General features: G+C 46.2%; 1 protein-coding gene across 3 annotated transcripts in view; it reads left to right on the top strand.

Annotated features, from left to right (window-relative positions):
- The window catches only part of TRIO (trio Rho guanine nucleotide exchange factor), a 4,034,553-nt gene that overhangs the window by 1,769,606 nt on the left and 2,252,314 nt on the right, over positions 1 to 12,633 (top strand). For all 3 annotated transcript variants that reach the window (XM_078687660.1, XM_078687659.1, XM_078687661.1), the window contains exon 27: positions 5,469 to 5,558. In XM_078687660.1, the coding sequence (XP_078543786.1) occupies positions 5,469 to 5,558 (90 nt within the window). The remainder of the gene's footprint in view (positions 1 to 5,468; positions 5,559 to 12,633) is intronic.

Below are 12,633 nucleotides of genomic sequence, written 5' to 3'. Positions count from 1 at the left end.
TCATACAGGTTTAGATTAGCTAAAAAGGACTCAAGATGCTCACCCTCGATTGTGTGCTCAAAATGAGGGATGGCTTCAATCGGTGTGCCCCCATAACTATCAGTATAACAACCCCCCTCACAGGGATGAATGTTAAAATCTCCCAGGATTATCAGCTCTGGGACGGTGGTGCGATCAAGCCTATAGACTGACAGAAAATTTAGTAAAGAAATCAAGTGTTCGTTCGCGATAGAGGACTCCTTAGAATTATAAAAATTAATCAACAAAAAAGTCTTTGAATCAGAAAGGGTCCACTCGACCGCTAGCGTATTAGTTGGTGCGGAATCTAATTTTTTTAAAACCCCAGCCAATTCCAGGGAGCACAGTGTAAGTAGACCACCCTTTGCTCTTCCTCTTGTGCCTGGTACTGCCGGCGTCGAAAAACTGCGGAAACCATCTAGAGAAAAACTAGATGTAGTATCCCATGTTTCTTGGATTCCTAAAATGTGGTGTTGTTTAATGAATCCTTGCCATATTGGATCTAAGGCCCTCGCGTTCAGCCCCGCCACATTCCAGGTGAGGAATTGACAGAGTACTAGGTCTATGTTAGGGACAATAGGCGAGGCTACACCCCTACTTTCGCACTCCCCCAGGCTGTTACCAATTGTAGAAGGTGTGTTATCTATATTAGAGTCCCCCATTGCAGCAACCTTGCAAAAGGAGGTTGGACTAATCCCTGTGCTACGTCCCCCTAGGGGGCCCTGTGCGTGTCAATCCACCCAATCAGTGGACGACAGGCATTCAAACCGGTTCACTAAAGGGAAGTGCAAGGGATTAGGTGGCCCATTTGCCAGGTGATGGTATGGATAGGGTTGGATGAAATGGGGACTGTAAAAAGGGGCACCTTGCCGTGGTCTACCTTCTGTACTCCTCGTGGGGTTCCGTCCTCCATCCCAGCCCTCCTTCATAAGGGGAGGTTGTGTGACCCAGGGGGGGTTCGATCTATATCTGGGTATACAGTCGTGGGAACCCTTGAGCCAACTCCAGCGATTGTCCACTTGATTTTGAGGGAAATAAAAGTATGAGAGAGGTCTAGCAGTCACTGTGCTCGCCTGAAATCTGGGGGCCCGCTGCTAAAGATAAAGTCAACAACTTCTGGGTTCTCGAAGGTGACCACCACACAATCCCCTGACAGATTTTTCCTATTTCCTCCTACCCATGGAGCCCTCTCGATCATTAGGATGTTACATGGTATGTTTGGCGGGAGTGGATAATTTTTAGCTAGCCAGTGACATACTTTATTTTTAAGGGCCAGATATTATTCTTCTTCTAATGAGGAGATTTCAGTGACTCCAGTGAGGATAACCACATAAGGTGCGGTATCCGGAGGGAGGTGAATATTTCTCCGAGCCATGCCCTTTGATTTATCATGTGTGTCAAGTTTTGGTGCCTCAGATGAACCATCATTGGATGTGGCCTGGGGTGTTGAAATATTATTGGGTGGAATTTGCGTTGAGTCTGTTTTCTTAGATTGATTAGATACAGTGGATTTAGATTTTACGCCGACATGATTCAGAGTATTTTTGGGTTGCGTAACCATCAATTTATTAGACTCCAACACTTTGTTAGCAACCGCCGAGGTCTTAACGGATTTGGTCGTATTTGTTGCCTGCATTGGTTTATTGTTTAAGGGGAAAGTGGGTGCACTTATGTCCTTATGAATATTTTTTAAGATCGTTTCCAAGCAGCGCAATCTTACCTCTATGGGTTCTAGCAGTGTTTTTAACATATTAAAGATAGCAGTGTTGTTGATGCTTGAACCGGACTCCTCCTGTGTAGGTATTATTAACGAGTTGCCTATGGTTCCACTGAGTTCCAAAAATTCTTGCATGCTTTCATCGATAATAGTATCCTCTGGGAGGCTCAATAATAAGACAGGCTTATTGGGAAGTGAGCCCTCTGTAGGAGTAGGTGGGGCAACTAGTGTTTTTTCAGTATTAGGGAGATTCGGCAGAGTAGTAGCTTTCTTGCCTTTCGAAGTAGATGGTTTGTTGCCTTTACGTTTTTGCTTTGAGATTGCTCCTTCAATCCGGCCCCTTTCTTTTGTAATAACTGTGGAGTTACTAGTAATAGACTCGCTATGTTGCGATCCACCCTCCGTCTGTCTATTAAGGTTGGGTGACGCCTCCAGATCCTGGACAATAATAGGAGTCTCCAGGTCCCCGTTACCTCCATGGTTATGTACAATTACCTGAATGTCTGACCGGTGATCATTTTTTGGTGTCTGAGCTTGAGCGATGAGGCCAAGAGAGGAACGTCTGGCCATGGCCAGGTCCTGGGAAACCCTCCTGTCCATAAGAACAATTCCTTCGTCAATTAATGCATTTGTGCGAATGATGAAATCGTCCAGGGTCCCTGTGAGCTTTTTTACTCCTGCCGCGGCCATGCTCCTAGTTTCACGGCAGGACATGCCCCGTAAGGCCTAGGTAAAAAGACGGGTTAGAACTGTGTGTGCTTGACCAAAATATGTGGCCCAGCCCAGCCTCCGCAGGCCTCGGAGGGCCTCAGAGGGCCCGCCCTTTGCCCGGGCTTAGCCCCGGGCGCTCCCGCGCAGCGTAGTCCTCCGCTACTTATGGTCGTTGGGCTCGTATAGCTGGGCGGGGCGGTCAGGGAGAGCGGGCCAGGTGACTCGGCCTGAGGATTGCCGGGACTCCTGGGAGAGCGAGTCCCGGTTCCTCCGCTCGCAGCCCTGTCTCACGCTCACTCGCCCAGCAAGGTCCTGCGCCTCCTAGTTCGTCAGTGGCGCTGCGGGACCCGCGAAGCGGGTTCCGCGAGTCGTGGCGTGGTCCTCCTGTGTCAACAGCAGCTGGGAAAGATAAATTCGGCGTCCCCTGTGGCAACGGGAAGCAGAGTCTTTTAAGGTGGTTGAGCTGGGCGGGGCGGTCAGGGAGAGCGGGCCAGGTGACTCGGCCTGAGGATTGCCGGGACTCCTGGGAGAGCGAGTCCCGGTTCCTCCGCTCGCAGCCCTGTCTCACGCTCACTCGCCCAGCAAGGTCCTGCGCCTCCTAGTTCGTCAGTGGCGCTGCGGGACCCGCGAAGCGGGTTCCGCGAGTCGTGGCGTGGTCCTCCTGTGTCAACAGCAGCTGGGAAAGATAAATTCGGCAACCATTCAACAACAACTGGTTCAAATATGTTTTCTCAATGTTTCAAGCTTTATTACATATGTCACAAAAAGATGTTAATATTTCACTTCTGTTCATGGATTTTCGTCAAAATGAAATACACTGAACATAATCTTCACAAAAGTTATTTACAAAAGTTAAAGCTATTGCCATTATAAATTACAATAACTTTTATTTAAGTATTAATTATTTAAAAAAATTAATAAGCCATTGTTATTTGTAATATCAGTACATCTAAGCCACATAAATACAATACCTATTGCATTACAAATGTTCTAGGTGTCACATTTGCGAAAGTTAAAACTATTGGCATTGTAAATGACAAGGCTATTAATTTTGCTATTTTCAAAACCAACACATAAATAAAATATTTGCCATGTACAATACCAATAGCTCAAACTTTCCTAATGCGAGACCTATTGCATTGCAAATGCTTGTTGTCTTCAAAATTGTGATGGCGGCTTTTAAATAAATGTGAAGAGACAAGGCATAATCCTCGCCTCTAGTCTTGACATAGAATTGCATTTTGTGTATCTGCAGAAACACTTCTAACTTGGTGGTTGTAGGGTTGTGAAATTCCCTCTGTATTATCACAAAAGAAGTGGACTCGGTTACAGGTGATTATTAACACAACAGGTGCAACCACATTCTGCATTTGTTGTTTTTTGTACTGTATGTCCATCAGAAATACAGCCTTGGGGTTCTTGTGGGATACAAAGGAGACACTAATAACAGCCCGCTCACATCCGTTTGAAATTATATCCCACCCAGTATATAATGTCAAGCCCCCCAGATCTGCTTGAAATATGTAGTACACACAAAACAGTACTCTCTATTTAGAGTGGAGCGGGTCACTTATGCAAACTGCTGCTGCGCCTTTGGCCACTTTGTGTGGCATAGAGCATTGGCACACTCTCACAAGTCAGATGTTATGGAGGTTTTTTCTAATCTCTTGTCTGTCTTAAAGTAACCATTGAGAATATACATAACCCTCAAATAATTTGAAGGGATAAAAATGCAAATACAATGACAAGGCAGTCATTTAAACCTTAACTTTGTTTTAACTAATTTCTAAAGCAAAATGTATTGTAAAATTGTTCCATTTCCCTCTAAATAGTTAAAAAACAATACTGAGGGGAAACTCCACGTTACATCCTCATGCCCTACTTGAATTAACTGGCCTGTGTTGTTGGCATATGTTATTACGCCACACCACTTCTAATTTTCACCAGCTGCCACTGGTGCTGTCAGATAGTAGTCTGTTTTGTGTGATGAAGGTTAAGATCTGGGAGAAAGGTGCCTCTACGATGAGTTGGCATTTAAAGAATCTATTAGAAGTTGACATGGAGACTGCAGGTTTGGACCTGGTGAAATCCCTCATCTTCAGTATTGGTTCAATGTGGATGTGTTCAAGTAACTGGGAAATGTACCAGTTGACAAGGAGCCGTTTTTGCCAGCACAAACTCGGCCCAAAGGCATTACATGGGTACTAGTTACATTACACAAGGGCAGACTTTTTTGTTTTTATTATTATTTTTTAGGCTCGTGAGGTAAAGTGATTTGCCCAGCTTCACATGATGTTCAGCTGATGATGGGACTCGAACCTGGTTCCCCGGTTTTAAAGTCTGCAGCTCTGGCCATTACAGTTCAATAGGGTGATTGTTTGAAAATGGTACAAACCCTGCTTGCCACTTTTGATTATTGTCTTTCACTGCCATTGTACATACTACTGGTTCCTACAGCTAAATTATTATAGAACTGTGCTTAGCTTCCCATACAGTTTACTTGAAACTTCGTTTTAAACATACAGTAGTTTTATTCTGCTTAATAATGTCTTGGTACTGTCCTATGTTTATGGTTAGCCAGTCACTTGTTTTTTAGACTCCTAATCCTTACCTTCCATCAAAATGTTAAAGTTACCCCCCCCCCCCATATGTGCTTTGAGTATTGCTAACAGTTTTCCTAGTTAAGTATAAATCTATCAAATTAGAGGTGGAAGCGAAATGTTTGTCTAACTACTGCTGTTTTGGGATCCCTCCTGTTTCAGTGTGGTTTTGTAAACCAGAGCTGATTGCTCCATATTCCAGTTCACTTTCAATTTAATTTATTGTCGATGATACAGTAATCAGAATTTCATGTGCAGGTGCGTATAGTACAATAATTTCGTTTTTTCTGCCTTTAAACTTTAATATTTGATAAGTTGCGCTGCCCCAGCAGCTGATACCATGTCAAAAAGCAGCTGTTTTACTTTGTGTAAAATGTTGCTCATTGTGGGAACAAGTAAATGAATGTTTGTATGTTTTACAGGCGGACAAGTTTCAAATGTATGTTACCTATTGCAAAAATAAGCCAGATTCAACCCAGCTCATACTGGAGCAGGCTGGACCTTACTTTGATGTAAGTATTTCTGTTCATACAAAATAATATGGCCTTAATCTTTGTTTGCCATTTTGATCCCTCCATATTAGCTGCTATGATTTGTTATGTTGATATTTGCCTGTTGCTGTTTATTGTACTGTATCCTGTTTTGTTGGCACAAGAAAAAAACATCACAGCAAATATCACCTACTTACTGGCTTGTCACAATCATGTTTCTGCTGCATAACTCTAACCGCAGATTTCTCACTGTAGGAAAATAAGATATACTAATATGGTTACCCCCACGTTTTGCCTGGTGCTATGTGGTTTCTGACTAGTCTGAATAGGATCCTGCTAATCAGGACCCCAGTCTCTGTGCTTTCTCCGCTAAATTTGTATGTTAAGTTCCTAGTTACATCCCAGATTATACACTGGTGTATCTGTATCTGTCCCTAGTATATGGTACTGAGGTACCCAGGGCATAGGTACACCAGGGGTGCCGATTGAGCTGAAGCATGCATTATGCCTCCTAGGAGGGACCACTCAAACTGTACCTATAGGCCTGCCATTGCAGCCTTTGTAAGCTGATGCTAGCACCACTTATGAAAGATATAGTTTTCCCTATATCTAATGTCACTGCATTTAACACCTATAATTCACCCCTTCGAGTCCATTCTCGCGGGCTGTAAATGCACCAGCCATTACTATAAATAGAGTGGCCATGCGTCATTACGCAATGACCATCTCTATACTGGCTGTAACGAACCCGGTCATGTTTGGTATCAAACATGTTTGAATCATACCCGTAAACGGTGCAGGGGGTATCATTCCAAGCACTGCAAAGCTCCTGCGGGAGGCCCTCAGTGCTCCCGGTACCATTCTTCTAGATCAGGACAGCACAACATGGCTGCTGCTGACCAGAGACACGATTCTGTCCTCCAGCTGCTGAGCCAAGCTCGAGCAGGGGAAGTCAGAACAATAGGTATCCTATCACAGGGAGGTGTGACCACCCCCAGACAGGGTTTAGCGTATTGGAGCCGGGTGGGAGCACCAGCGCCACTCAGTCTGCTTGAAGGGCACATTTGGTGCCCTCCTTGCATAATCCAGTTCAACCCAGCTTGGGGAGCCATTAGCTCCCTCTCTGGCGCAAAACTGGACAAAGGACATGGGAGTATCCTCCCCACTGTCCGACCCCTCCCCTGGGAGGGAACCCTGAACCATCCCAACCCTTTCCTTAGGGTTCTTAAGTGCTTATCTGAGGGTGGGTCCCTAGATTTGTCGTGGTACAAGATTCATTTCACGACACCACTTCTTCAACCGTCTGGGTATTCTGGACTTAACTCTGGTCATCAAGGCTGCAACTGGGAAGACTCCTGCTGCTTCTGATCTCGTTGCCCTGCTTGTCTGCTGCAACGTCCATGCCTGTGCTCCATACAGGAACCTTTCAAGGCCTGTGGGCATCCAAGACAGCTGGAGGACTCTCCCTTAAAGTGAAAGAGTGACTTCCCTGCATCTGCTGGCACCGCAACTAAGCTGACCGGTCTGCTGATCTTCGGCTTCCACAGACTCCGAAAGGCTCAGCAACACAGGGGGGGGTCCTTCACATCCCTCAAGGTCTGCCATGTCCTCTCGCTACGCGGTATAAAGGGGACCCCATCTGGAAGAGCAATAAAAGGTCAGGGAGAAGAGGGGAAATACAGAAACATCAAAACAAAGAGTCTCCCTCTGACCTACAGTTATTTTACATTGACATTATTTCAATTTCATATGTAAGCCATCCAAGAACTGTTCAGAACACAAACCAGTTCACAAAAATATATTTTTAATTTCTTTTATCAAAAATATTTTGATCTTCTTGTTCTCTTTTTTCATATATAAAAAATTGTTGTCTTTTTTCACAATTATAGAATGACAATACATAAATTATTCAAAATCAGAATGTATATATACAGAAAATCAAAAGAAATAATATACACAACAAATATTAACCCCGAGAGAGGAAACACTCAACAAACTCACACAACCACTTTCATACCACGAAATCACTCTCCTTAACACACATTCAAATCAATCTGGGAGGGTCTACTACAGAATGATATAGTAGTTTCCGTAGACCATATCCAAAAACTGCACAAGGCAGGATCTTGTTCAGGCTCTAGTCGACGCGATTCGGTGGCTGAACAGGGATGACATGCCTCCTTCTTCAGGACCAGCCAGATACAAAAAGAAATGTCTACTCATCCCGGGGAAAAAAATGTCAATGTAAAATAACTGTAGGTCAGAGGGAGACTCTCTGCCCTGTCCTCTCACCAAGTTTGAGGCCAGTATCGTTCGTTGGAGCTGCAGGAACCAAACTCCTGTTCTCTTTGTCGACTTGCAGTTGCAAAGGTTTGTTGGCTTCCTTCTACTAAGATCTTCGAGCTCTAAGAGGCCTCAACCATCTTCATTGACCAAAATCTTCATCCTCACAGCATCACTTGCACCGTGGGTCTGCATCTTTTGGTGAGCTGCTCAAGGTCCTCTCACGACTCCAGTGCCTCCAGCCTGTGGGCCCACTGGAGGGTCATCTTTGAATTATTTGGGCTCCTGTGCTCCCCTGATTGCTTGGGCCTGCCCTGACTCCTCTGCTAGGGGTGAGTCTTCTGGACCTTGCTGGTCCCGACATTGCACCTTCTTCAACTTCCGCGGTGGTTGCAGTTGCCAAGGCTTGTTGGTGCTCCCACAGGACACCGACCCCTCAACTCTCGAAATCCGACGTGGGACAGCGCGTATACAGCTCCTGGTCTTATACAGCATCGCCTGGTCCACACAGCTGCAGTTTCAAGATCACCGTCTTCTCTCCTGCAACACTCAAAATCAGTGGGCATTCATCTTCCGTGCCGCCTGGTCACTCCTGAGTGGCATAGACTCTCTTCAATCTGCTTGCAGGTTATTCACATCTCAAATCAACCTTTTAGTTCCCCCGGACACTTTCACCTTCTCAAGCAGCGGCATCTTCCTGAAGTCCTCCTTTGAGTTTGATGGTGGTTTCTGACCCCACTTCACACCTATGCACCCAGCTTCCCTGGTGTAGGTATCCTGGTTCCTAGGGTATCCACGGGTGGGTAGCTCTCCAACTTTCTGTCTTCCACGGGGTTTCTTCAGGGTCCACTGGGAAGGGTCCTCCTTCTTTAAAATTGCAACCGCGACTTCGCATTCCACTATTGTAGTATATAGTTGCCGTCTCTCCCTGGTGATCACTGTGCATTTCGTGCTACTTACCCGTTTCTATTGAAAAGTATTATGTGCATTGTGTATATAACCAGCTAGGAGATATATGTATTTGTTAGTGAGTGTCTTACAATAAATACATATTTTTATAAATGCATTGTGTGGTTCTTTTTCACTTAATCTATACCAATAAGATTATGCTCCTGGTAAAACAAGCTGCTTTACACTCCTTCTGTATAAAGCCTGACGGCTGCTTTCCACAGCTACCACTTAGAGAGCTTTCTAAGGTTGTCAAAGTCCGCTAAAATCACCATAAGGGTCGTCTGGATTGGTGCAGGGTGCCCACTTACATAAGTGTGCACCATGCACCAAGCCAGCTTCTCACATTGGTGTGCAGTGGTTGGGATTCAAGCCTGCATTGTTTTACCAGATAATCTTGGTGTGAATTAATTGAAAAACCATCACTAATATTAGGCACATATAATACAGCTTGGAATATGTAAGTTCTACTGAACTTAGGGTTGGGTAGTTAAAGGGTCTAGCACAACCCTTTCTCCAACCTCAGATAGTTTAGTTTCCACTAGGATAGGTAGGTGCAACACCTCACTACACCTAGAACCATGTCTTTAGTTGGGGATACCAGTGCACCCCAGTCTGCTAAGTACAGTGGTCTAAAGTTCCAGAAACTAAGGACCCTGTGTAGCCTTATAAAGATAAAGCAGGTGGCAACCCCCACCATTAAGCTGCTCTTAGAGCTGCTGCATAAGGATGATGGTCATCCTGTTGAGGCAGAAGACCAGGATAATGTGGGCGGGAATACTCCTGAACAGGGAGAATCAGGGCCTCTCACTGATTATCTCAATTCTTAGTTTGGGCAGGAGGACTCAAATGATTCCAATCTGCCAAACTCTGACTTCTCAGGGAATAGTGCAGATGGCACAGAGAACATACTCTGTGTTCCTCCTGGGAGGGTCCAGAGTAGACCAGGGAGGTCTAGATCCTACTCTTGAGAGTCCAATGCTTCTGGGAATTCCACATGGACCTCCATCTTTAGTAAGACAGACAGCTCTTTGGACAGGGAGTACCAAATACTCAAACTTGAGAATGCAAGTCTCAGGCTCAAGAGAGATCAGTTTGCCCTTGACAAATAGTCCCTGAAAGTCCAGAAGGCTAGGACAAAATTGGGGCTAGTGTCCCATGGTGGTCGCAACAGTGTCCCCCGAATCAGAGAAACTTCTTTTGACAATAGGAACCTGAGCAAGTTAGTCCCTCCTTACCAGGAGGTGGATGATATCCATAAATTGATCACTGCTTTGGAGAGGGCCTGCAAAGATCAGAGGGTCACTCAAGAGTACGGGGCTGCTATCATGTGGTTCTCCTTTGCTGACAAAGGTGGCGATTGTAGGAGAGTAGGGTCTGCTTTCCTATGGTCACCCCACTTTTTGCTTTTTGCTTCACTGGTTTTCGACTTAATGTGGCTGTGGGCCTGCTAATCAGACCCAGAGCCCTGCTGTTCTCTCTCTAAAATTCACACCATGTACTTTAGGTACATCACCAATTGGGAAATGGGTCACTCTTATGAGTCCCTGTACAGTGTACCATAGGTACCCAGGGCATAGGTGCACTCAAGGCCTACCAGGGGCTGCAGCATATCTTTTGCCACCCCTGGCTGGCCATCCAAACTGACACAACTGGCTGATCACTCAGCTGGGGCAAGGTATTGTAATCACCCCTTGCTTAGGTATAGTATTCCTATATCTAACCTTACATCTAGACACATATACACCTATAAGTCACTCCTATGGCAGGCCTTAACAATCCTGAAGGCAGAGTGCTTGGTTTTATGTGAGATGAGGATTTAGCATGAACTGAGCCTGTCTGCAGCTTTCGGAACCATGTCCTTATAGCTGTTATAGGATATAGCCATACCATATACTCTTAAGTGCATTATAATCCTCGCCGTTGAATACTAACTTTTGTTTGGCTTTATCAAAACATGTCGTGTAAGGTGTCATACGCTTTGGAATACTACCCCCTTGCCAGTTCTGGCGACGGGGGTAGCATTTCACCTTTCTAGAGGGCGAAGACATGTTGTTCCTACTAATCCCGGTTAAAGTTAACCAGAGCCTCAGCCTCACAAAATGGATGCTGCTGCCACAGACACAAGTCTGACCTCCTGCTGCTGGGTGTCCTTCCAGTGAGGGAGGCTTGGATAATAGGTTTCCTGTCTTGGGAGGTGCTAGTACCACCCCAGACAGGCCATAGTGTTTTGGAGCAGGGAGGGCTGAATGAAATGTGACACTGCCTGGGGCACACAAGGTGTCCCATGCATAGTCCAGTTCATTCCGGTGCTGGGGCACTCCAGCCCCAGCTCTGGCGCGAAACTGGACAAAGGGAAAGGGGTGTAACCACCCCCTACCCTGGTCCCACCCATAGGAAGGACCTAGCAGGTAATCCAGCCCATAAATTTGGTATATAGGTAGGAGCTGAGTCCCAAGACTTTAGATTTATCCTGACTAAAACTTGAAACGAAACTCTGGACCTTCGACGTTCTACTTGAAGATAGAAGCCTGAAGAATCTCCCTTGTGGTGAAGGAGTGACCACCCTGTGCAAGCAGGCACCATCAAGCGATCAATGGTTTGCTTTGTCGACGCTCCAGCCGGAGCCCGATCACAGAGCCTGACAAGACCCCGACTTCCAGACTTCCAAAAGCCCGATTCACAGTCACAGCAGAGCTGAGACCCGTGGAGGCGACGAGAGACGTGGGACCGGCCATCTTGGAAAGCCAGCGAATTTCTTTCCGTGCAACGTCTGGGGCAGCCTCGAAGTTGTGCATTGGGGATTGAGAAGCCCCAGCCCCGAGCACCATCTGCACCGAAGATCAGCCCTCCACACTCCACGAGTTCTGCGTGGGGGCCCTTATGCATTTTTCTGTTCGACGCGTCTGTCCGGTCACTTGCCCGTTGGCTAGTGGCCTCTGCGACGATGAACCTTTTGATTTACACCACTGGTCTGGTTGCTCCAGACTGGCTCCTGCTTCCCTGAAAAGGAGAAACCCATCAGACCTTGCTGGTCTGATCCGTAAGCCATCTTCGATTCCTGCGTGGGTTGCCTTTGCTAAGGCTTGTTGACTCCAATCTGGAAGCCGACACCGCCGACACCGAGAGCCTTCGTGGGACAGACCGTATCCAGCTCCTGGTCGTCGTCGACACCTCCTGTCCACGTGGCTGCAGAGACAAGGTTCATGACATCACCTGATTGCTTCGCGACATCGCCTGGTTCCTTCCTGGCCACTGGCTAGTGACCCAGACTTTGTCCCCTCTGCATTCAGGTACTCTTCATCCTCGATCCGCCCTTGGATTCACCCGGACACTTTCCTCCTGGCCTGGTCGCCTGCAGCATCTTTCTTCAAGGCTCCATAGGATTCAGTGACGAAACCCGACACACTTTGACACCTATGCACCTGCTTCCTGTGGGTGAGGTAACGCGAGTACTTCGGTGCTCCTGTGGGTGTTTACTATCCTAGTGTCTAACTTTCAAGTAGCTTTCTCCTTGTCCATCCGGATGTGACCTAAAAGAACTAGTTTCCATTTCTTTCGTTCCCATTCTAACTCTATGGTAACTCGCGTGTGTGTAAAGACACTGCACACGCATCCCGTGGGCCTCCTGCTCCCTATCCTTTGGTAGAACAGCGTAGCCCCAGCTATTCTCCAGGCCCTAGGCCTATTCTTTGTTCGTGACGTGGTTCTTATACCACTATTTAAGTATATGGTTCAAAGTGCCCCTAGGTCATTACTGTATTTTGTGCAACTTATTGTATGTTGATTAAGTATCTTGTTATGTGCTTGTGCCTCTGATCTCATAAAGAGTTCAGAGGATTAATTTAGTAATAAATACATATAT

Source organism: Lissotriton helveticus, chromosome 4_1 (genome assembly GCF_964261635.1).
Source record: "Lissotriton helveticus chromosome 4_1, aLisHel1.1, whole genome shotgun sequence".
Classification (NCBI taxonomy): Eukaryota; Metazoa; Chordata; class Amphibia; order Caudata; family Salamandridae; genus Lissotriton; species Lissotriton helveticus.
This window is presented reverse-complemented; position numbering and strand designations above follow the sequence as displayed.